The sequence below is a fragment of the Conger conger genome, chromosome 5 (assembly GCF_963514075.1).
Source record: "Conger conger chromosome 5, fConCon1.1, whole genome shotgun sequence".
Lineage (NCBI taxonomy): Eukaryota > Metazoa > Chordata > Actinopteri > Anguilliformes > Congridae > Conger > Conger conger.
The window spans coordinates 43,534,815-43,560,420 of NC_083764.1; the positions used below are offsets into that span (position 1 = coordinate 43,534,815).

The following is a 25,606-nucleotide window of genomic DNA, read 5'->3' on the forward strand; positions in this document are numbered from 1 at the left end:
AAGATGCTTATTTATTTGGCTGTAGTATTTCCAAAATGAGGTTTCATCCCATCGGATTGTGTTTACCCAATTCCACTGGCCAATCAAGTGCTCTGACAGAACAACTGCGCAGTTCAGCAGATGGAGTATCCAGTGAACAGCTTGCATCTTGGAAGTGTGCTTGTCTGTTCTCACCTAAATTCACAGAGGATGTTGCAGCAATGAGACAGCCTTGCAAATACATTTGCCATTCCAAATTGAGAGAAAAGTTTAATGGGGCCTCTTACAAACTCCAAAATAAGTCAGATGCATAGGCTACAGTATGCCTTGTAATTTCGACCCGAGCAAGATTGCTCTGGGAGAGAAAATATGGATCAATACGAGTGAGAAGTCTACCCTGCGGTGAAGCTAGTCACGGTTCAGCGGTTCAGTAAGGACAGAATATGTTAATGTCTGGGTGTCTTTGCGGTCTGAGATGAACCTTATGTATGGGCAGTCATAACCTTGCCTTTGGCAGGCAGGCTATTAATTGGTTTCAATGCCTCTGCCTCTGACCCGTCAATAAGTTAAATAAAGCACTCACCTTGAGAGCCACGATGAAACCACCTCATATATCTGGAAAAGAATGTGATGCTGTACAGCAGAACAGCATTTTGTCAGAATCATTTGATACTGTGTGAAGAAGTAGACAAGGTCAAGATCAACCATTTGTTCAAGCACCATTGGAAAGCATCCAGGCATCTTTATTTACTGTCCCACTTTTGTCCCATTATCACTACTTCAGAAGTAACCCCGTGACTCATCATTTGGCCATTCAAGTTAGAAAGATGTATGGTCTGAACAGGCCCTGTGTGTAATATTACGTTTTTTTATTTGCTTTATGCTGTTACATATTTTATTTGATAAACATATGTCCACATGCAGGGCAACTTACAAAGATTTTTAACTTTTAGCATTCTAGTTAGAATGTAATTTATCTCAAAAACCTTTTCAAAAATAGTTTCACTGAAGAGAAAGAAAACGTGTTCCACCTTTTTAAAATTCTTGAATAAATGTTAAATGCCATAACGCAATAAACGCAGCTGACGCCAGGGTGCACTGTCTTCTTCAAAGTCATTGAATTCGGGAGCGTCAGTGTCCGGGGGACAAGAAACGCTGTAACACAACCCAAACAGCGAAGGAAAGAGGTAAACAAATATTCAGAAAACATTGCAACAGCTTGTGGCCATGGACCATACGTTGAAAAATGTCTTATTATACAAAGTTTTGTGTCTAGCTAGTTGGTTTAGCTAGTTCAATTAATTGATAATCTGCAACTATCGATAGATTACTTGCTAGTCAGATAGCCAGACAAGGACGACATGTCCGAACGCGAGTTGACTGGCCAGCCAGCATATGACCACGTTGACTTTTAGACTGTGTACTATAACGTAATGTTAAGCAACTTGGCTAACAAACACTTTTATTTTATTTATCCAGCTGTCAGTAACGCTAGTTCTAGTTCACATAATATCATAGTTCAGGTTATTTTAGCTAACCTGCTTGGTATTATATAATCCCCTCTCAAAGAATAGAGACTTGGCGTGGGGTTCACGTTATCTAACCGCTTGCTTTTATTTGTAATTTTTGTATTCCATGGTATTGCATACAGTACTGCCTGGCACTGCATTACCGAATACCTTCAGAGAAAAAGACTAACTGCACGTTTGCATGATGCATCATTATTATCTAAAGTGGAAGACACTTATTCAGAGAGACTTAAAGGGTAATAAAGTAGCTAGCATAGTTATTGTTAATTTTATAAGAGTTGCGAGAGCAGGGCATAATTCCAGAATGGAATGGTAACGCGTGTAATAAAGCATCTAGCTAAGTGGCTTTTAAAAATGCAACCAGTTACAGTATACAAAGGCTAATACATTCCAAATAAATATAAGCTACAATTTAAATAACAGTTTCAATGCTATTCTTTTCTTTTATCATGACACTAAATCACAGTCTAATGTTATGGGGTGGCAGCATCCAGGCATAGGATACAACCTGGGTCTGGAAATAAACATGAAAGTTCAGCAGGTCTTTTTCAGTCAGAAGTTGTATGTATATATTGTGTAAGGCCTTTCATCGAGTAAGGTTTCTTTTCAACTACCCACCAGGCTTTATCCATAGCCACAGAATTTGAATGAACAGGTGGATCATGAGACTAATTACTTGGTTCACAAACATTTTCTCAAATGGGCTTTTCACAAATGTCTTGGTTTCCTAGACAAAGAAAGCATTTCCTGGAATCCGAAAGGTGATTCATGAACTGACTTTTCACTTATCTGGCAAATGTTGGGGGCATGTAGCTTGGTAATTAGCTTGCTAGCTACAGATATGCATATATTGTGTTTATATATATACAGTGGTGTGAAAAAGTGTTTGCCCTGATTTCTTATTTTTTTGCATGTTTGTCACACTTAAATGTTTCCGATCATCAAACAAATTTAAATATTAGTCAAAGACAACACAAGTAAACACAAAATGCAGTTTTTAAATGAAGGTTTTTATTATTAAGGGAGAAAAAAAATCCAAACCTACATGGCCCTGTGTGAAAAAGTGATTGCCCCCCCCTGTTAAAACATAACTGTGGTTTATCAAACCTGAGTTCAATTTCTCTAGCCACACCCAGACCTGATTATTGCCACGCCTGTTCTCAATCAAGAAATCACATAAATAGGACCTGCCTGACAAAGTGAAGTAGACCAAATGATCCTCAAAAGCTAGACATCATGCCGAGATCTAAAGAAATTCAGGAACAAATGAGAAAGATCTCAATTACTTTCTATCAGTCTGGAAAAGGTTATAAAGCCATTTCTAAAGCTTTGGGACTCCAGCGAACCACAGTGAGAGCCATTATCCACAAATGGCGAAAACATGGAACAGTGGTGAACCTTCCCAGGAGTGGCCGGCCGACCAAAATTACCCCAAGAGCGCAGCGACGACTCATTCAAGAGGTCACAAAAGACCCCACAACAACATCCAAAGAACTGCAGGCCTCACTTGCCTCAGTTAAGGTCAGTGTTCATGACTCCACCATAAGAAAGAGACTGGGCAAAAATGGCCTGCATGGCAGAGTTCCAAGACAAAAACCACTGCTGAGCAAAAAACATTAAGGCTCGTCTCAATTTTGCCTGAAAACGTCTTGATGTTCCCGAAGACTTTTGGGAAAATACTCTGTGGTCCGACGAGACAAAAGTTGAACTTTTTGGAAGGTGTGTGTCCCATTACATCTGGCGTAAAAGTAACACCGCATATCAGAAAAAGAACATCATACCAACAGTCAAATATGGTGGTGGTAGTGTGATGGTCTGGGGCTGTTTTGCTGCTTCAGGACCTGGAAGACTTGCTGTGATAAATGGAACCATGAATTCTGCTGTCTACCAAAAAATCCTGAAGGAGAATGTCCGGCCATCTGTTCGTGACCTCAAGCTGAAACGAACTTGGGTTCTGCAGCAGGACAATGATCCAAAACACACCAGCAAATCCACCTCTGAATGGCTGAAGAAAAACAAAATGAAGACTAGGAGTGGCCTAGTCAAAGTCCTGACCTGAATCCTATTGAGATGCTGTGGCATGACCTTAAAAAGGCGGTTCATGCTCGAAAACCCTCCAATGTGGCTGAATTACAACAATTCTGAAAAGATGAGTGGGCCAAAATTCCTCCACAGCGCTGTAAGAGACTCATTGCAAGTTATCGCAAACGCTTGATTGCAGTTGTTGCTGCTAAGGGTGGCCCAACCAGTTATTAGGTTTAGGGGGCAATCACTTTTTCACACAGGGCTTGGATTTAAAAACTGCATTTTGTGTTTACTTGTGTTGTCTTTGACTAATATTTAAATTTGTTTGATCTGAAACATTTAAGTGTGACAAACATAAGAAAAAAATAAGAAATCAGGAAGGGGGCAAACACTTTTTCACACCACTGTATATATATACATATATACCAAACTTGGGTGCATAGGGAGGCTATAAAACGGTTAAGTGAAGAGGTGATTAGATGTCCAGAATAAGCGAGCCAGGTTTTGGAAGATCAGAGCACTAGTAAACCTCCAACTGGGCACCCCTGCCCTTCTCTTTGTGATTTATGGAATGGGATCTTTAATGGCAAATTGTTGGCATTTATATAGCGCCTTTATCCAAAGCGCTGTACAATTGATGCTTCTCATTCACCCATTCATACACACACTCACACACCGACGGCGATTGGCTGCCATGCAAGGCACCGACCAGCTCGTCAGGAGCATTTGGGGGTTAGGTGTCTTGCTCCGGTAACCCTCTTTGACTGCCAGACGACTGCCCTTACTGCCTGAGCCATGTCGCCCCCCAGTGAGTCAGGAGGACCTCAGTTTCATATGTTATCCCTGCCATTAACTGGTGCCATGTCAAAAACCACTTGCCTACTGTTAAGTGTACTGTTTCTGCAACTTGTAGGCCAGTGAACTGTTTTTGACATGGCCCATGTCTTTGATTTTCCTGCTGAATCCAGAGTGAAGACTGCCCCCTAGAGGCCCATTGACACCACTTTTGGCTGCCAATTAGTTTCTCAATAGGTGTCACACTCACACCCCTGTTTAGCTTTTGCTATAATCCACAAGTAAGGCAAGGGTTGATATGTCTGATGCTGCCTGCCTATATTTGTTTACTCTTGCCTTTGTTTGTTCCACAGAACATTGGGTAATAGCCAAATTTGATTCTGGTTAATTTGATACATTATGGTGGTGAAGAAGCGAAGTATTAGCTATATACTCAAGTTAAAGGTACAATAGATAAGATTGTTGTGTTAAAACATTGATACAAGATCATTGTAAATCCCTTCCTATCATTGAAAAAGGCTCGCTGACATGTTGACTCACTTGACAGGCCATCAATCCGTACCAAAGCATAGTATAGCTGTACAATAATTCAAGCTCATTGGTTGAAAATTTCTTCTAATTGCCACAGCCAATGCGTTTCAGTGGCAGCGCGTTCACAGTGAATGGGAGGGATAAACAGTGTTGTGGTTTGAGCGTGTTTGTTGCTGCATTTCCTCTCTTGACCGTTAGAAGTCTGAAATTACCTATTGTACCTTTAAAATGGAGTTAAAAATTGAATTGTTATAGTAACAATCTCAATGTCTTTTTTCACACTTTCCACTCAGGTCAAGACATAATAATAATCAGCCTCTGGTAATGAATTGTAGATAAGTAGAGGGGCTGATAGGTAAGAATCAAGGTCTTGAATTTAATGAGCCGTAGTTAGGAGCTGGGGGACCAAGATGAGGAGGGGCAAGAGATGAGCGAATTACAAGAATCCAGGTCATGCAGCGTTGGGAATGGGATTGCTAGCAAATCCAGAGGTCACAGACCTCTGCCTCTAGACTGGGTGTTGAGTTGATGACGCTAGTTCTCGTTTTCAGCATGTAGCGTCTTAGTTTGGGCTTATTTGGCTTCAGATTGCATCACATTGGTGTAGGATTTTTACATGAGCCATGAAAGCCTGGTAAAGGGAGGGGATACATTCTTCTTTAGAGAAATGATACAGAAATGATTATCATTTTTAGTTTACCATTTAATCATTTTACAAGTTTACCATTTAATGGTTCAATTACCCACTTGGAAAAGTTTTGATATAGGCCAGATTTGACCAGAATTAGGCCTATCCTATATCAAAAGTGAAATTATATTAATATGTACACAATATTTAAATCAAGTAGTCTAGTATATATTTTTGTAAGTGACATTTGATTGAATTGGTCGCCGAGTGATCACAAACTCGTGAGCATGATGGTGTGATGTCCTAAGGACCTTGGCCTAACTTATTTCGTTTTTACCAGCAGAGGCATTAAAAATGAGCGCCATTTGACATTTCAAGGGCTAATGCACATTAAATAGAAAGATGGATCCTGTGTGTACACTGCACATGGTATTTTAACCTTTTTCTTGCTTCCTCCGGAAAGTTCCAGTGACCCCAGCGCATAGCAATTTACTGTGTGGCTTACCCGAACGCCAGCTGTTTACATAGAAAATGGCGGTGTGAGTTTTAGTCAACCCCATTAGGTGCGCCTGTTCCACCGGCTATTTAAACACACGGATGTAATTAAGTATCACATTAATTACAGTAGCAGTTTGCGTTTGAGCCAAGCATTTATTAAAGTGCGGGGGCACAATACGTGAAGCCACATTTGCCTTGAACTTAATGAGGGTGACAAATATCCTTATGTTTTAACTGACGCGCTCCTGAATGACCACCCTGGGAAGGAAATTAAAACAAACAGGTTGGGTTTATGTTTTAATTCATTTCGCCACACCGTTGCTTATGGTTTTATGCTTGTCTGGCTTTATAATGGTGTGCTTTGTTCATTATTAAAGCACCTTATTGGTTTTGACAGCTTTATGAAGTGTTGTGAGTAATTTGCGCAGGAAGCGGTTCTGGCCGTGGAGAATGCTCAGCATCTTTGACCCGCTGTGCCAGCTGCAAATTGGAAATGCAAGCAACATAATCAGCGCCAGTTCTATTTCTCTTGAGTTCTGCCGGCAAAGCTTGATTGTGTTGCTCGAGATATGCCTAAGTTTGGTCTGTTTGTTTCTTTATTTATTCCGTTGCGCATGCCGAAGCAGGGAATTGTCCAGGGGAGCTCCGAGAATTAGTCCTAAATCTGGGCTAATAAGAGTTTGTGGGGGAAGAATTAGACACGGTTTAATAGGTTAGATAACCGAAGTGCTTGGGTACGGCGATACACTGGCGCAGTCTTCCGTGCTCGTGACCACAGAGTGTAGCTGTGTTTTAGCTCACCGCTCACTCGTTTAAGCTCTCAGAGGTCACTGGCCCTGCTGCAGTTATCGCACAAGAACATAAGGGGTTTGTGCATGGGTGCGTAAAATGGCAACGCTTAAAAAAAAATGCAAGGGTAATTTCGCTACTCTTATGCTAGCTTCTGGCTAGTCGGGGTTCCTTTCTTTATAAGAGCTGTCAGAGTTTAGTGTTGTGGTTTTCTACTTTATCATTTGGGCATTGCAGTAACTATGATGATTGTGTCTGTCTTCCAGGCTTTTATTTGTATTTGCAGGGACCATGCTGTAAGGGACAGAATGGCCTGCCGTATCCCCCTGGTCCTGCTGGCCTGCGGCTCTTTCAACCCCATCACCCTCCAGCACATGAGGCTGTTTGAGCTGGCCCGGGACCACATGCACCAGACAGGTTGGCCTCCACTGTCAAAGCAAAGGCCTAGAGCAGGGATGGGTGAACCCAGTCCTGGAGGGCCGGTGTCTATGCAGGATTTTGCTGCCACCAGCTACCCTGGCTCAATCAGTGAATTAGCCATATGCACCATGACCGATTCACTTGTGAAGATCTCAAAAAAATGCTGCAAGACAAGAATATCAGCTGCTGTTTACATCACAGAATGTGCCTAAAAATGACAGAATATGTAAATGATTGGGCTAATTAAATGCATTAAGAGCAGGAGTTGGTCTGAAATCCAGTAACAGATGCAACCCTCCTTGCCCATCCCTGGCCGTAGACAGTCTCAGAGCTCAAAGGGGCCGTAGAGTAGAGAGAGAGCAGAGGGACAGAGAGCAAAATATCCATTTTCAAGAGCCTCACAATTCACAGCCTGTTGAGTTGGCTGAAGCCTGTGTGTTTGTCTGCTGCTGTGTAGTCTTTTCATTGGCACAGCGTGTGGGCTCAGCTCAGCGGGTTATGAAAGTGTGATGGCTTCTTCTCTTGATGGGGCTGACCTAAAGCCCACGGCTCGTGACAAAGCCAGGCACTCGGCTGTCTTTGTGTGTTTTCCTACACTGCGTGCGGCAGAGAGTTTGGAGACCGTGGCAGTTACCCCTGCCACCGTAAATTTCCTTTGCACGTATGTCAACATTAACTCCCCTTAACTGTCTTGAGTGATGTCAGTAAACTCGTAAATGGAGTGTTCCGGCAAATCACAGATGCACGGCCTGTCCTGGTAGAGCGAACTGCTGCTCTTGAAGGAGAAGCCCGTTGGTGGTCCTGGCGATGTCTTGTAAAGATGACGGAGAAGATCAGAGGCTAAAAGTTAGCCGAGATCTGTGAATGACAGAGGAGATTCAGGTAGAATAAAATGGGATCAACTGGCAACTCCACATAAGACTCGTGAGGTTTCTGTAGGCGTACCAAACTGCTGTAGGAGTTTGTAAGGCTTCCATTCGCTGTCTTACAGTGGTAACCTTTACAGCTCAGTAAAGACATGTCGCAGATAGGCTGCATGTGAATAAATAAATGGCTATTTCCTCTTGAACAGTTTAAGGTGATAAATCATTGCCATTATCTTTGTAGACAGCCATCAATGTTTTGTGTTTATATACCTGCTTGTGCGCGTCCTGCGGTTATGTGTATTGTAGGCTACATGTGATTTTTACTGTGGCGTTTATTACTGTTGCCAGTATTGACATTCAAAAACATATTTTATAAAATTTCATTTTTAAAAGGACAGATCTACAACAGCAGCCAGTTGAGCCTACTGCTAAGTTCCATGAAAGGTTAGCAACATGTTGGGCCTACCAGTCTGTTTTCTGAAAGGTCGACCAGTTAGCTACATGCTGGGCCTACCAGTCTGTTTCCTGAGTGGTCTATCAGCGAGATACATATTGGGCCTACCAGTCTGCTTCCTGAAAGGTGTACCAGTTAGCTACATGTTGGGCCAACTGGACAGGTTCCTGGAGGTCCTGCGAGTCAGATTTCTGTTTTTTTTTCTCTCTGCAGCCTGCTTTCATAAGCTCTTATTGTTAACACAGGTCCAGGCAGAGTATCTCCAGTTTGGCCTAGTTTGGGGTGCAGATTAGGGCTCTCAATCCTGCTATGAGGTGCAAACACAGGGAGGAATTTACATGGAGGTGCTTCTGTGTGGTTCTCATGTTCCTTTTAATGTAATTTGTCAGTGTTGTGGGCTACATGTTACATGACATTATTTACACAGTTGCATTGCGTACATTTACTACAATACCTTTGCTGTAATGCAGGATGATTTACAGCATAGTTTAGGAGAACATACAAGCGTATTTACCTGATGAATGTGAGCCAGTATTTCCCCCAGGAAAGTAGTGGAGGGGGAACGGCCGTGGTGGTGTGAAGTGGTGATCTGCTATCCGTATGGCATAGCCTACTGGACCCGGTGAATACTACATGACTACACAACGGCGGTTTTGTGAGGTACAGCACTGTGCAAAAGTCTTAGGCACCTGTATAACATTCTGTACTGATAAGATTCTTTCAAAAATAATTCAATGGAAGGTCCTAAAATGAACGTACTATACATTTTACATTACATATTAGTAATTTGGCAGAACAGTTAAGAACTGAATCAAATCAATAGTTTTTGTGACCACCCTTCGGCGTTAAAACTGCATTACTTCTCTGAGCTAGCCAACGCTGTCCTGCAGTTCTATGAGACAATCAGCAGGGAGGTTGTTCCAAGCATGTTGGAGAACTTGCCACAGTTCTTCTGCAGACTTTGGTTGGATCCTTGCTTCTGATCTCAGACAGCCTTGATCAAGTTTTTATGTAAAAAGTAGTCAATTGCTTACAGTAATATGTTACTTTTTAAAATTAAATACAAAAATGTCTATCTTTTGGAAAATGAATATTTGGAAATCTCAAATGTATTCTTTTATACTAACACACACACACACACACACACACACACACACACACACAAACATACATATATATAATAAAGTCAAGGGTGCCTAAGACTTCTGCACAGTACTGTAGATCTCCCCTTCCATGGAGTTTTTATAGATTTTTCTCAGAATATAAATTCTGAATACATGAAGATTATATCTATAAGCCCTACAGTAGGAGGGGAAGAGTGCCATTTTATTTGAGAATATAAACATCAGACCTTGACCTTGAATGATTGATATTTGCGAACACGTTATTTCAAGCTTTCCAATTTGTGCTTCTTGTATATGTAGCCAGCTCTGAAATGAACATAATTCAGGCGCTCTTACATGCTTGCTTTAATTAACATCAGTATCAGCCTTGTGGGCCCAGCATTGTTTCTATAAATTATTGGTTTGCCCAAGAGCCAACCTCTGGAACTTAATTAACAAGGCAAATGACCTCTTTATACTCCAGAAAATGTACCGAAGGAAGTCGAGCGAACGTCTCTGAGAAAACAACAGCTGCATCCCTCGTGGGATTAGAACCCACCTCCTCCAGGTGCTAAGCGCCGGGGGCCAGTTAGCGCGTCTTCTCTCAGGTCAGTTCCAGGTGGTGGGCGGGATCTTGTCCCCTGTGAGTGACGTGTACGGGAAGCAGGGCCTGGCCCCTGCACGGCACCGCGTTGCCATGGCGAGGCTGGCTCTGAAGAGCTCGGACTGGGTCCGCGTGGACGACTGGGAGAGCAAGCAGGCGGACTGGACCGAGACCGTCGTCACCATGAGGTACGCTACGGCTGCCCGCCACGGACAAAAAGCACGGAGCGACTACAGAAAGTAGGGAGAAAAGTTGAGATTCTCAGCTTTTATAACCTATGTTTTCCTGAGGATAAGACTAACGTGTGAGGCAAGCGGCATCTGTACCTAGGTTAGCTAGGTTAACCTGAAGAGCAAAGAAACGCATTAACACATTAAGTGTTGAGCTGGAACAACTTAATAGCCCTTTTAACACACAAGATGGAGTCAGGAAGACAGGAATTTCATTGTCTCCAACGTGTTCTTAAGAGTCCAAATATTTTACAGAGGCCTTTATGGTGTTCAGTGCACCTGGCTTAGTTCCTGCGAGCTCCAGCCGGCATCGTGCGCATCGCGGCTTTCACAGAGCGAAGGCCCACTTAGCATGACTTATTTAGCAGGCCTCCTGCTCCAGGCTGGCTTACAGCTGCCCTGTTTCGCACATATCCAGCAGGGGGTTTACCACAGCGAGTCATGCTGCCTGGAAAACTACCTGTGAAACCAGCCGGTGGCTCTCGGGTCCGCTGACCTGAATAAGGGAGTGAAGTTAAGGGTGTAATCGGGGGGATGGGCGCACAGGGAGAGAGCGGAGAGTGAAAGCCAGAGAGTGGGGATGAGGGCAGGGTTGAGAGACTCGAAAACATGCGGTCGGTTTGAAGCCAGAGGTGGAAGAGCTGTTCCGTGACTGTTTTTTTCCCCATAATACATGAAGAGGATACAGTTCTGCTACATCTTATCATTTGTGTCTGTCTGTCCGTCTGTCTGTATTGTCAGGTTTCTCGTCAAGGCAGTCTCTGTGCACCTTAATAATTTGTGTGTCTGTGCGTGCGTGCGTGCGTGCGTGCGTGCGTGCGTGCGTGCGTGCGTGCGTGCATCGGTCTGTGTCTGTGTGTGTTTATGTGTGCGCGCGCGCGCGTTGGTCCATGTGTGTGTGCGTTGGTCTATGTGTGTGTGTGTGTGTATATGTATGTATGTATGTGTGTGTGTGTGTGCGCGTCAGTCTGTGTGTGTGTGTGTGTGTGTGTGTGTGTGTGTGTGTGTGTGTGTGCACGTGTGCTTTTAAGCCACTTCTCTGTGTGCTTGTTTGAGCACAGGTATGCTTAAACATTTTTTTGTGCATGTGCGTGTGAAATGTAAACCTGCCTATGTATAGACATATGTGCGCAGTGTAACCGCACGGGTGTGTGGGCGCGTGCGTGCGCGCACGAGAGAAATCCGAACACGCCAGCATTTCTGAACGCAGCCCAAGGCTTTCTCCGGCACCGGGGGGATGGCTGCCCGGTGCCCTTCCCCAATCCCTTCACTTAAACTCACACAGCAGCAAACAACACAGGCCATTACCCCTAACCTGCGGGGCTCTGCTGTGATGTGTCAGCTCTGCAGCACCCACTCTCTGCCCACTGCTGTAAGATCCAGGGCTGGCGCTAACCCAGGCTGGATTACTGAGCCCCTGGGTTACCCTGCGCCTTGTCCCCATTCACGCTCAGCACGGTGGTTCACAGAGAGGGCCGTGCTGCTACCCTGCGCAAACACGTGATTGGTCAGGACTTGACCCCCCCCCCCTTCCCGATTGGCCGAGTGCCCGTCAGGGGGTGAGTTGAGGCTTAGGCTTATGTCAGCAGAACTCCTGACTACTAGCAACCTGCATGACACATTACATCCAATTGCGTGCCGTTGCATCACATTTCCTATTATGTAGCCTCGCAGAAATTTCACTTAAGCAGGCAGAATTTCAAAACCTCAAATCGGACTTCCAGCAGCTGCACTCGATTTGGAGGGAGTACAAAAGCAGTTGGCTTAAGGGTATGATGGCTGAGTACCTTCCACGTCTTGCCTGACTGCCGTGAGCATTGTGCACATACGCGCGCACACACACACACACACACACACACACACACATACATATACATCACACACAAACACTCTCTCACACAAACACACACACACACTATCACTCATACACACACACACACACACACACACACACACACACATACACTATCACTCATATACACACACATACCCACACACTCTCCATCACTCTCTCACACTCACACTATCACTCATACACACATATACACTCTCACTCACACTCTCACACACTCTCTCTCTCTTTCACTCACACACACTATCACCCATACATACACACACACACACACACTCTCTCTCTCTATCACTCATACACGCACACACACACACACACACACACACACACGCGCTCACACTCATACACATACACTCAATCACAGAAGTGACATGCTGCATCAGACGGCTGATGGCGAGCACACTTATGACGGGTTTCACAATCTCACCTCCGGCCCTCTCAGGTCTAATCCCCTTGTGAGGGCTTCGCTGTTTAAGCTGTATTTGCGCAAGAACCCGACTGATTAGAGCATGAAGTGGCCTCTTGTCCCTGGCATGGCATGGCGTGGGGGGGGGGGGGGGGGGGGGGGGGGGGGGGGGGGGGGGGTTGGGGCAGCAGGAGCATGCGTGCGCTGGGCGGATGGGAGGGCTGGGGGCTTTGGAGTCACATAATTGCGCGGCCAGCTCAAATCGTCTTGAACATCCCGTAAGAGGATTATTCGCACAGTGGCCGCTTTTATTTTGTACCTTTTTTCATTGTTTGTTTCTGTCTTCCCCCTCGCCGCCATCGGAGCAGGCACCATTACGACCAGATTCTGAAACAGCCCCAGAACGCAGCCGGTAAGAGCAACATGGACGCCCTCATGACCCGTTAAAATAAGACCGCTTCAGTCACAAGTGTACACTCATGTAACCGTGTCCCTGTTGCCGATGTATCGAATTAGCTTATTGTTGCCCATTGTAGTACTTCCTCTATGGTACAAATGCCCTTATTTGTCACAGCTTAAATGATACCCATCCATTAACCGGGTCTGTATGTCTCTCTGCATTAGAGCAGCTGTTATGTAAAAATAAATCAACTCCCCAATCAAGACCCACGACCCGCTATAATAAATCCCAAGGTCGGTGCAGAGAGCCCCACCATTTGTCCAAGCTGAAATTTCCTTGGTTTAAATCTCAGATGAGTCAAATATCTGTAAAATACCTCCTTATGAGAATTTACAATCGCAGCGAGAGCGGGTCTATTTCTGGTGATTCGTATCTGACATCCGCGGTAATTGCAGTCGGGGCTGTCTGTTGGATAAATGGGCAGGCCGTTAGCTCAGGTGAGTGCTAATTAGTTTACCTTCCTACCGCAGTGAGAGCCTAAAGGCACCTGACGCTTTGTTGCGGGTTTAATTTTGCAAACCTTCCTAGTAATTATGAGCAGGAGTTAGGCATGCGGTCCTTTGATCTTTTTGCAATCTCTTGAAATTCATTTTCAGATCTGAGGACCTTTTTTTCTGAGCTAAGGACCCATCTTGAAAATCAAGCTAATCATGCTGCACAATCTGATTAGCTTGTTTTTTTTTCCAAGCTAAGGACCAACCAAATTGCACTTTGCATAATATCAGCCTCTGTTCATTTTAACTGTTCAGAATGGGTTTTGATGATGATAGTGGTCTTTTAAAAAAACGTATTTATTTAAACAGTTCTTTACAGTTCCATCTGAAACTTATGTATGTGTGCTTGTAATTATCTGGTTACTGTTACCATTACGTGCAAAGGCAACAGATTAAGTCGCATTCAGATTTTATTTGTTCGTAACAAGAGAAGCGGAAGTAACTTGTTTTTCTGGTACTTTCTCCACCTTTTTAACATACTGCAGTATGTTATATAGGATTACACCTTTCTGCAATCCTATATAGTGTGCCAGTGCTTAACGAGTGTATTATTTAATGACTCCAGCACAATGCTAAAGCAAGAGGAATTGGAGTGTAGGTCAAGGGCTTTCTTAAGGCTATCGCTAATTCCCAGAAAACACTCAGCCTCCAACACAAGGAGGCCTTTTATACTTTGCATGAATTTGTGTTCAGAACTGGGCACCTGTGGGCTGGCGGCTACTGGGTTTACATAACGCTCGGTAGCTGCAGCCCCATGGGCACATGAATAACTACAGTTATTTACGCAAATCCCGATGCTGACATTTGCTTAAATAAATTTGGGGATTGTCGATATATTATCAACACACGCTTTGTTGGTTTCACTAGACCAACAAAACAGCGAATTTGGTAATTCTGCTCAGTTATTACTGGTTTTACATAATTCATGATTCATGTCATGTAATTCCTACAGTCCGCGTAAGGGAGCCATGCGGTCACTCACATCTGCAGCATGACGCAGTAACTGTTTCAAAGTATGCTGAAAATGTCTCATTGAGTACCACGAAAAACGTAAAAGCTATTTTTACACCATTATAGTAAGCCCTTTTATTGCTGCCATTTATAACTGCTATTAATGCTAATGATCCAATTAATTCACGTTGATTAATAGCGAACGCCGTCGCTGTCGTCTTCATTTGGATGTAAGTTAAGCTCATTTAATGCACCGCCGTCTTGCAGACATTGTGATTCTGACATTCGCGACTCTTGTTTGACCATCTCTGTTGACATACCCCACCAGACAGGCTGAGTGTGTGTGTGTGCGCGTGTGCCATTTCAGACTCTCCAAGGTGACACAGCAATCTCCAATCGATCTGTTCTTTTGGAAGTGCTGAAACACAGTGCTAGATGCCCTTCGGCCCAGATATTGTAATGAGGAATAGATCGGCGCCTAACAGCCTGGGCAATTGAATATAAAAAGAATCCTTGCTTATCCAGGTAACTTCCAAAAAGGCTAACCCAAATGAACATGGATACGAACAAAATGCAGTGGGGTCCAAAAGTCTGAGGCCGCATTGAAAACCTGCGATGTTTTTTTTTCCGATGTAATCCTGGAAATAAACTGAAAGCTTTAGGAGTTTGAAAAAAATCTAGCAAATGAAAGTCACTTCAAAGCTTTGCAAGGACTTCTCGAAAACCAAAAAGTGCTGCACAATTCACAACCACCTGACCTTAACCCCATTGAACATTTATGGGGACATTTCAAGACTAACAAAAGCCAAGCATTCAGTAACATCACAAAATGCTCTTTGAAACATGCCAGTCCATGCCAGCTTGAGTGCACGTTGCCATTAAATCAAAAGGTGGACATACCAAATAATAAGAACTTCTGAAATTAATGTAATTTTTTCAAAGATTCAACTGTTCACTCAAATTGTTATACTGATAATATAATTAGTAATGGAATTTCTTTAAATTAAATTAGAAAAGAATGCAAAATGGAAGCACTTTCACTCAGGCTTTTGGACCCCACTGTACGTGAGTGGGATGTTCTTAAATGAACATTGTTATGCTGATGTAAGGATCACTACGCATAATTTAAAGCAATGGAGTTCTCGAACCCTTGACAGATTCTTGAAAAAGAATATTCCAAAAAACCTTCATAGTTTCCTGGGGGAGGATTCTTTTTAGATCCATTCTTCTGTATTGCTCCCCGCTGTATTGCTCTCATTATTTATGTAACTTCTTTGCTGCTACCTGCCCGTTTGCACTACTGTATATAGTATATTCTGTACGTTAAAATGCTGTGCTATGCATACTGTATTGTTTTACTTTTGTTATACCTTGTGGAGAAGTCAAAGACAAATTTTCACTGAGGTGGACAATAAAGTTAATCTAATCTAGACGCTCTGGCCCCTGACCTTTGATCTCTGACCTCTGACCCCCCTCAGGGGCTCCCCAGCTGAAGCTGCTCTGCGGGGCTGACTTCCTGGACACGTTTAAGGTGCCGGGCCTGTGGCGGGCGGACCACGTGGAGGAGGTGGCGGGCCAGTTCGGCCTGGTGTGCGTGAGCCGGGGGAGCCAGCAGCCGGACCGGGCCGTGCACGAGTGCGACACGCTGTCCCGGCACAGGAGCAACGTCTTCCTGGTGCGTGAGTGGGTCAGGAACGAGATCAGCGCCACCGAGGTGCGCCGGGCCTTACGGAGGGGCCTCAGCGTCAAGTACCTGCTGCCTGACGCCGTCATCGACTACATCCGCCAGCACGGCCTCTACACCTGGGAGAGCGAGCAGAGGAACAAGGGCGTCGTGCTGCGGCCGCTCGCCCAGCAGGGGGCGCCACCGGAGACGCTGGCCGACTGAGGGCGGGGGCCGTCAAATCACGGCCGAAAACCGCTGGCCCTCCCTTTACCTGGGCGTCAGGTGTGAAGACGGTCTGGATCACTGTCAGCAATATAAATTAATTAAGTTAATTACTTCCTACTTCCTAGTTCCTAGTTACCCCTGTGCAAGATGGGAGTGGTGTCATCAGTGAAGTGGGCAGCTCAGTTGATTTGTTCCCCATAACAGTTGTGTTCGGCCCACATGCTTTTCTCCTTTATTTCTGCACCTTTACAGCAGTGCTATGGGATGAAGACTGTGACCTCTTTTCCAGTGGGAATCAAAGCAATCCCTTTTGGACTGCGGGGGGTTCTCTGTCCTAACACAGCAGCATTGTGAAATGTCATGAACTCCTGTGAGTGGTCTCACACGGTAAATAAGCCTCAGCAGAGATGGAGTGGGGGCTGGTGGCTTGGGGGCTGGTGGCTGTCTCTGGTTTGCATTGGAGGTGCAGGCCAGAAGAGATTTATAAAGCAGGGACTGGCGTGAGGCCAATGTAAGCACAGCGCCTGGTCTCCAGCTGCACCTTCTGCGTACGGGTGCAGTTTTACGGGACTGGGTCCAATCGGCTGTGACATTCTGCCAGCGGGTGACGTATGGCATCTCGCCACTCTGCTTACGCCATGCGCACGCAGTACAGAGCACCAGCTTCCATTTTCAGCCTCGGTGCACAAAGTCAAGGTGGACATACTTTACTGTCGCATTTACAACATGGTAAAGTGTATATTTTCCATTTGTCAGGTACATTAGATAACATTTTTTGATGCGAGTGAGGATTTCTCTCTCAGTGCCATATTCTCATAGACATTACTGTGGTTCTCAACCTCTCCCAGCACTAATAGGTGCCCAAGCAAAGGAATCTGTCCAGAAATTATGTGGTTCTGCTGTAGACTGAACTGGGTGATTTGAATACTAAATGGCAAGGTGACAGACTTTGCTTAAAGATCTGCAGCTATCAGCAGTGGAGGTATGCGGAACAGTGAATGAACTGGTCTGACCTCATGATGGCCGTGACCCGGTAATGTATTCCATTAAGTGGACAGCGGACCTTGTGCTGGAGAGCCGCAGGGTGTGCTGGCTTTCGTTGTTACTCGGCACTTAATTGATCAATTAAAGCAGTTAATTACACAGTTAACGCCCCTCACCTGGTTTATTGTGTCTGAATTGGTTGCTGATATTAAGGTGTAAACAAAAACCGGCACACTCTCCAGGACCAGGAGTGAGGACCACTGCCCTGGGCCCTGCACCCCGTCTGAAATTTCCCTGTATTCAAGACTGTTCCCAAGTGACTGCAAATTACGCTTTGTGGGTTTGTTGCATGTGTTGGTGTATCCAGCGTGGCAATGTGGATATTTCTGCCGCTGTGACAGCTGGAAAACTGACTAGTGGAAAAAATCTATTTTTTGTTCGCACTGAAAACAAAAAAAGAAGCTTCCTAGTGACGAGTTCAAAAGGCTCTGCGCTGAAACTTGCCGGCAATGCATTTCAATGCGCGCAGTACCAGCAGGTGTGTCTGCGGGCACAGGGAACATTATGCGTTAACCTACGGATATAGGACCCCACTCTGCTCCGGCGTTGTGCAGGGACATTCATTATCACCCGCCTTTAAGCTGAACGCTCACTGTGCCTGGCTCAAGGTCAGATTTCTCTTTCTCTTTATCTCCTCTCATATAATACCTTCAGCGCCCTGTCAGCTGCAAGTCATAATGCTTAATGACATGTCACAAGCTGTCAAAAGCAGTCGTAAATGGTCATAAGGAATACACTGTAAAAACGGTACATTTTGCGGTAAAGTAGGCCCACTGACCGCCGGGTTGCCAGAACTGTAAAAATAACGGTAACAGTATGTTAAGCGTTGGGCAGCAGGCGGTATATCTAACAAAATGATTGCGTCTGATCGTAATGGGTGTTTTGAGATAAACGCTAAAATGTGAATCTCAGGCATCATATGGGGGTTTGTGATATTTGTCACAGGATACAGTGCAGTCTGTAAATATTTGAACAGTGGTACAATTTCTGTTCCTTTAGTCTCTATACTCCAGCACATTGGACTTGAAATTAAACGATGCATACTGTCGTCTTGAATTTGAGGGAATTTACATTCATTTTGGGTGATCTGTGTAGGAATTGCATCCCTTTTTGTACATAGTCCCTCCATGTTTTAGGGGACCAAAAATTATTGGACAGTTTGCTTTTTCAGCTGTGTCTGATTAGTCGGGTGTATTAATTTGCTCCCGCAGTGCAGGTATAAGACAACTTTCCATATGTACTCTTGATTGCCGTTGGTGTCAACATGAGCTGTGCAAATGACAGCCAAGGAAGCCATTTTCAGGCTGAAAAATAAGGGGGAAAAGCAGTCAGATACATAGGCCAAACAAGAGGCTTACCAAAATAGTTTGGAACATCATTAAGCCGAAAGAGAGCCCTCATGTGCTCAGTACTTTCAAAGGGGCTGGTAGGCCAAGGAAAACCTCTACAGTTGTTGACAGAAGACTTTTCGCCATAATGAAGTGAAACCCCCAAACACAACGACAGATCAGAAACACTCTTCAGGGGACAGCGGTGGATGTGTCAGTGACTACTCTGCAGAAGACTTCACACACACAACTACAGAGGCTACACAGCAAGATGCAAACGGCTAGTTAGCTGCAAAAACAAGTTGGCCAGCTTATAGTTACTACCTAAATTAGGCTACCTAAAAGAGCCTGCAGCGTTCTGGAAAAAGCTCTTGGACAGATGAGACCCAGATTGTCTTGTGTCAGAGTGATGGTGAGCAAAGTGTGGCGGCTAAAAGAACCTGCCCAAGAACCTAAGCACCCCCCCTATTTTGGGCATGTATGGCTGCCGCAGGTGTCAGCTCACTTGCCCTCATTGATAATGTAACTGCTGATGGCAGCAGCAGAATGAATTCTGAAGTGAACTGAAGCATCTTATCTGCTCAAGTTCAATCAAATGCCTCCCAACTCATTTGGCGGTGCTTCATCCCACAGCAAGGCAATGATCCCAAATATACACCATTGCTCTCTTTCTTGTAATGATGTAATGAACAGTTTGTTTCAGTAAGCCTAATGTTTTCCCTGTGTCTGGCTGTTTTTATTTCTTATTTCTCAGCCTCATAATGGCTTCCTTGACCGTCATTGGCACATCCCTGGTCCTCATGTTGACCAAGGCTGTTAACAGACTTCAAAGGCAATCAAATGCCTAATACTTACAGACTGCATTGTATCTCAATATAGGTATACGTCTATGTGTCATTACACCAATATATATAATATGTCATGACAACGTTCAACGGTAAAAAAATTTATTAACATATTACTGTTTTTGTCACCTGATATAAAGTGGATATGTCATGAGGAAATTGTAAGGAAAGCATGAAATAACTTTAGTTTTATTTCAGCCTCAGATCTTGATGATACAATTGGTAAAATTACTTGTATGTTTGCAGATAATGTATATAAAGTTAAATGTGTCATTTGTGTTTTCTAAATAACTGTTTCTTGCATCCTCCGTGGCAAAGGGTCTTCACTTTGTTTAGCCAAGCAAATAAAATGTTAATTACTTAAACTTTTGGGAAGACCTAGGCCTATGGTATTGTAGTGGAGAATTAGGCTCAACTGCCTGTGGGGAACAGGGTTCAACTGCAAACCCGCAACCATCACACACACACACACACACACACACACACACACACACACACAAATGTGTTCAGGTTTTCAAACTAGCGTTGATCAGGTGGGTGGGGCAGAGTGCGTGTTTTTCTTTATTTCGTGTCGTGGGATAAGTCGTTTAAGTGTTGGAATAATCGGATTATAATATTTTCAGTTAAATTTGAGGTCATTAACAAAGGTCCGGCATTCGGTCGCAAGCAAGCTGCGATATCGAATCTCCTTTACCGTATCTAGGTTACGTGAAAAGGTATAAAACAAGCAATCATGCCAGTTGATTTGAACGGCTACTGGAAAATGATCTCCAATGAAAACTTCGAGGAGTACTTGAAAGCTCTAGGTGAGCAGCTTCTGCGGTTTACGCGGGCATTTTAATGTTCATTTATTTGTTTTAATGTAGCCTTATAATAGTGTTTGCCCAGTTCTTATTGTTTGCCTGTCCAATTCTATAACTATAGAACTAAATGTATAATTCAAGTTGGATATTTTCAGTGACGGGGCGCAAGTATGTATTCAAGTTCCCAGAACACAGCTAAAAGTGTCCTTATATTCTCGATATTTATTTTTGGCTCTTATAATTATTTGTAGTTAGCTATTCACTTATTGTTATTCTCTTCTTCACTGGCCTTGAAGACGTGAATGTCGCAATCAGGAAAATCGCCACTTTGCTGAAGCCCGACAAAGACATCACTCATAACGGCAATCACATTATCATTAAGACGCTGAGCACGTTCAAGAATTACAACATGGATTTCGAGGTGGGGAAAGAATTTGAAGAGGATTTGTCTGGTGTGGATGACCGAAAGTGCATGGTAAGTACGCCTTAGTGAGTCGGCTGCTGGTGATAAGTAGTGATGAGTGTTTTTTTTGCCTGGATTAGCTAGAGCTAGTGAACTCTTCAGTATAAGGAGACAAGTCCATTCACATCTGTACTCGAGCTGGCATTTACTGAACTGAATTTTGTTGGTGAACTCAGCGACTCCGGGTTTTCAGGAATGGAATTAAAAATTCACTAGACTTGCACCGATGAGCTGTTTGACGTGATGGACACTGGCATATGTGAACAAACTATTCAGTGAAGTTTTCGTGAAGGCATCTGGTGTTTCTATTTCCCAGCAGCGCAAAAAGTGAGGTATATCCAAAGGTTTTCAGTTTTACCTCCTTAGCAAGTCTCATAGCCTGCAAGTGCTGTTGCATTAGCTGGCTGTTTGTTTTTTCCTTTTTATTTTTTAATACAAAAGGTTGGTGTCAAAATGATTGCCAACTCCAGTTTTCAGTATTTTGTACACCCTTCTCAAGGATAAGATGAGCATAAATGGTCTTCCATAGTGTTGGGCTTTCCTCCACACAAAATCTTTAAAATCCCTTCAGATCCCCCTGTTTGTGGACTACCCTCTTCAAACCAGAAATTATCAATTGGGATTCTGGAGACGGGGACCATTTTGAAGGTCTTGTCTTCCGGAACAATCCATTTGTGTTTAAGCTTCCTCTAGTTTACAGCTTCGAGAGTTACATAGACACTGCTAGAGCCAATGTAACAAACAGCTTAAAACTAACCTTCCTCATAGTGAAGAACATTCATACTTCAAGGATAGTAAGTGCAACTGAAGAATACTTAAGAAGTTTTTGCCTGCACAGATGTTCCTTTGGAGTTGAGGTGCAAAATATTACCACCATCAAAATAATTCTACATTTTTGAACACATTCCACAAATGTGTTCTACAAGGTTCACTTGGGGAAATAAAATAGGTGCAGTCTATGGAAGAAGAATGTCTTAATGCAGTGCTGTGTCTGTGGTGTGTTGTAATGAGCTATACGGACGTCATTCATATTATACCCGTGCTTTATGCGTAATGGCGCATTCATTGTGTGGGTAATTGTGCGTTTGTTCAGCGAGTGTAATGGTGTGCCGATAACGTAATGATCTATCCTCGCTGTGCGTAATGGTGCGATGGCAGTGTGATGGTAATGTCGAGCCGTAATGGCCTGCGTCCTGCGTGTAATGGCTTTGCTCCGCTCCCTGTCCTGCAGACGACGATTACCTGGGAGGGGGACAGGCTGGTGTGCGTGCAGAAGGGAGAGAAAGCGGGCAGGGGATGGACACATTGGGTAGAGGGCGATGAGCTACATTTGGTAAGTCTGCTTGGACCCCGTCGTCTTTTCATTAGACGCTTGCTTGTGTGTTGTCCTGCGGTTAGCGGAGCGCTACGGGCAGATATCCGAACTTCTGGTCTTACCGTCCCTCACACTGTCACTCATGCTGTGTAAAGGTCTTCAGTATCCTGCTTATCGTATGCAGACGTAGGCTGAGTTTCTTCTCTCCCCCCCACTGTAATCAGGAAATGTCTTCTTTGCTGACGAGTGCGATAATATTAGGGATCAAAGACAGGCTTTGATGCATCGCTTTTGAAACATCTGTAGCATTTATGTGATTTGCATAAGGATGAGTTGCATAATGTTGCCACGTTTTTACATTTGATATCACATGCTGGTAGTATGGCAGTGCGTTCTCAGGAATTGGACCCCGGAAAACAAAAATAAAAAACTTTAATGCTGTAACCAGCTAATAAAAGCTAAATAAAGTATATTTTGTGTATTCAATTTGATATTTTATGTATATTGTAATGGAGTATATGACATGAGAGATGGGCTGGTTGGTGCAACATTTATTTTAAAAGAATGTGATTGCAGTTGCAGATGCAAACATAGTGGACAATGGCGCCCCCTTTAAGTCAAACATCACAGTGCACCCTCTGTGCATATTTGGCCTGCTACACTTTATTCTCAAGAATCTACTGCTTCCCAGCCACATGTGATGGATCCTTGCTGATGTTCTTTTCCTTTTTTTTTTTCCCTACAGGAACTGAGAGCATGTGGAGTGGTTTCCAAACAAGTCTTCAAGAAACAGTCCTAAATTTGCCCCAGAGACTGAGAGCAGCACAGAAGCACAGGGGCACGGACGAGAGCCAACCCTGTGGCAGAACCTCCCCTCCTCTCTGGTGACCCCTCCATCCCTCCCTCCATCTCTTCAATTAATCCTCCTAACCCCTCCCCACTCTCCACCCCCTGCGCATGTCCCAATGACCACCATGGATGGCCCACTGTTGTATCATGACTATAGTGTTCACCAAGCAACACCCCCCTCCCCCTTACCCCCCACCCCCCATGAATACCATGATGCCTGGGTCTCCCAGAGACCAACTAACCACGAGTGCATGCCAAGCATTCTGATTTGTCTTTTTTCCTATTAGAAAAAAATATTCACACTCTCAAAGAGAGGGTCACTTTGATTAATTTGCGCCTAGGTGTGGATGAATTAACGATGCGTAGACATAGGATTTTGTCATTAGCACCTCAGTCTCTGATAGAGAGATGCTAGAGCCAGACTGATGTCTGGGTCAAGTTGTTGCCGGTGTGAATGCGGGATTTGTGTCTGAGAGCAAAGGAGAAGGATCTGTATTTGTGTATTTGTCCTGTGCGGCGTGGCAGTGACAAACAGCACAAGATGGGAGATGTGTGTGAGCGTGGCTGGGCGGTTGTAACTCTCTGGGTAGAGTCTGACAGGAAGTAACATCTCCTGGGCAAAACGTCCTTCATTATTGCTTTGTCTCCGCCCTCAACTGAGCAAATAAATCTGAAATAAAGAGGAAATCGAAACTGTTGTTTGGATCACAGTTTGTTTTATCACTTCATTACACGCAATTCTTATCTGTGTCCGAATCGCAAGTTTATGCTTCATCTCTTGTAAGCCCTTTGTAATTAAACATGTGAGCTGATATTTATGTGTATATAGATTATCTTTCTGCTTACATTCAGATGTACTGCCACCGCAAAGGGTCGATGAGGGAACACGGAGAATTCACCCTACATAGTTTTACCATATTCCTGGGATTGAAACTTATACACTCAGTGAGCGCTTTATTAGGCAGGCATGTACACCAGCTTTTTAATGCAAATATTTAATCAGCCAATCTTGTGGCAGTAACTAAATGCATGAAAGCATGCAGATGTGGTCAAGAGTTTCAGCTGTTTTTCTGAGGAAGAAGTGTGATCTAAGTGGCTGACCGTGGAATCATTGTTGGTGCCAGATAGGGTGGTTTGAGTATCTCAGAAACTGCTGATCTCCTGGTATTTTCACGCACAACATTCTCTAGAGTTTGCAGAGAATGGTGCGAAAAACAAAACAAATCCAGTGAGCAGCAGTTCTACAGGCAGAAACCTGTTGATAATGACAGAGTTCAGAGGAGAAGGGCCAGATTGGTCAAAGCTGACAGGAAGGCAAATAACTACACATTACAACAGTGGTATGTAGAAGAGCAGCTCTGAACACACAGCACATCAATGTAGTTAGGCTACAGCAGCTGCTTAAAAAATGTCTAATAAAGTGCTCGCTGAGTGCATACACTCCACCAGCACAAATTACTTCCAATCCAGCCATTTTTCTCTCAACTCCCATCTATTTTTAGACCATTATCCTGCATGTTCAGGACTTCTGCACAGCAAAAAAGAGCATTTAGCCTTTTCCCCCCACATCTGTATCACCACCTTGTTCTGCTTCATCCTTTCACTAATCCATTACATGTCATTTGGCAGACACTCTTATCCAGAGCGACTTACAGTTGATTTAGACTAAGCAGGAGACAATCCTCCCCTGGAGCAATGCAGGGTTAAGGACCTTGCTCAAGGGCCCAACGGCTGTGTGGATCTTATTGTGGCTACACCGGGGATCGAACCACCGACCTTGCGGGTTCCAGGCATGTATCTTAACCACCACGCTATTCAATGCATATGACCCCCCCTCCTCATGACTTTCAGTCATCAGAACCTACCCCTGAGTCCTTTCCTTCACAGTTCTCATCATTCTCAGGTATATTGAGTCAATTGTGGAAACGGATATGTATGTGCAATGCTAGCATGTATCTGCACATTAAAAGCTCAGACTCCATGCTTACCCTGCTGGAAAAAAACAACTGAAGCTAGGTTTTGAAACGGCTGGTAGCTGGTTGACCAGTTCAACCAACTCCACACTCAACATGGTTTGACCAGCTCACGCTATGTTTTGAAACAGCTAGTAGCTGGTATTTCAAGCTGGTCATACCTGGATTTTACACCGGGGTAATCATCATTTATCAGTTTCGCCTCCGCCTCCCCTCTACTTGCCCCGAGTGAATTCTTGCTTTGTGAACTCTTAATCTCAAGATGCTGTAGGGAGAATGCAGAGCCCAGCTGGACCAATAAACGAAAACGCTAGACTCAACAACTCAGCAACCCCCGTCTATTTCATTATGTCTGTAAAACAACAGTGTTCCTGATAATATTGCTGAGAGTGTCAGCATTGAGTTTCAGCCTTAGTGGAATCATGTCGATTGCAGTATCCTTCATGCCGCAGGGCTTTTGCCACAGCCAAAAGGAAATATT

The 25,606-nt window shown here is 44.1% G+C and overlaps 2 protein-coding genes across 5 annotated transcripts; both read left to right on the top strand.

Annotated features, from left to right (window-relative positions):
- The first annotated feature begins 1,099 nt into the window (after positions 1–1,099).
- nmnat3 (nicotinamide nucleotide adenylyltransferase 3) lies at positions 1,100–20,951 on the top strand. 4 transcript variants are annotated; one of them, XR_009708743.1, is made up of 6 exons: positions 1,100–1,166; positions 7,041–7,191; positions 10,226–10,409; positions 13,078–13,121; positions 16,093–16,562; positions 20,822–20,951. XR_009708743.1 is itself a non-coding variant. In XM_061241687.1 (5 exons), the coding sequence occupies exons 2-5, from the start codon at positions 7,083–7,085 to the stop codon at positions 16,500–16,502; spliced, it is 747 nt and encodes a 248-aa protein (XP_061097671.1). In that variant the 5' UTR covers positions 1,100–1,166; positions 7,041–7,082; the 3' UTR covers positions 16,503–20,087. The 4 variants fall into 4 exon arrangements, 3 of the variants coding, with proteins under 3 accessions (XP_061097671.1, XP_061097672.1, XP_061097673.1); XM_061241687.1 differs by lacking the exon at positions 20,822–20,951 and having other exon boundaries at positions 16,093–20,087; XM_061241688.1 differs by lacking the exon at positions 20,822–20,951 and having other exon boundaries at positions 7,061–7,191; positions 16,093–20,087.
- Positions 20,228–23,845, top strand: LOC133128303 (retinol-binding protein 1-like). The gene is made up of 4 exons (XM_061241690.1): positions 20,228–20,528; positions 20,822–21,000; positions 22,220–22,321; positions 23,049–23,845. Exons 1-4 carry the CDS (start codon positions 20,456–20,458, stop codon positions 23,100–23,102), a joined length of 408 nt encoding a protein of 135 aa, XP_061097674.1. The 5' UTR covers positions 20,228–20,455; the 3' UTR covers positions 23,103–23,845.
- Positions 23,846–25,606: the final 1,761 nt, after the last annotated feature.

What these genes read in the sequence shown, in the direction of transcription:
- nmnat3 (XM_061241687.1), top strand. Translation starts at nt 7,083, where the DNA reads ATGGCCTGCCGTATCCCCCTGGTCCTGCTGGCCTGCGGCTCTTTCAAC. An exon ending in GAGACCGTCGTCACCATGAG is followed by an intron (nt 10,410 to 13,077) that starts GTACGCTACGGC and finishes CCATCGGAGCAG; the next exon opens with GCACCATTACGACCAGATTC. An exon ending in ACAGCCCCAGAACGCAGCCG is followed by an intron (nt 13,122 to 16,092) that starts GTAAGAGCAACA and finishes GACCCCCCTCAG; the next exon opens with GGGCTCCCCAGCTGAAGCTG.
- LOC133128303 (XM_061241690.1), top strand. Translation starts at nt 20,456, where the DNA reads ATGCCAGTTGATTTGAACGGCTACTGGAAAATGATCTCCAATGAAAAC. An exon ending in GGAGTACTTGAAAGCTCTAG is followed by an intron (nt 20,529 to 20,821) that starts GTGAGCAGCTTC and finishes CTGGCCTTGAAG; the next exon opens with ACGTGAATGTCGCAATCAGG. An exon ending in TGGATGACCGAAAGTGCATG is followed by an intron (nt 21,001 to 22,219) that starts GTAAGTACGCCT and finishes CCTGTCCTGCAG; the next exon opens with ACGACGATTACCTGGGAGGG.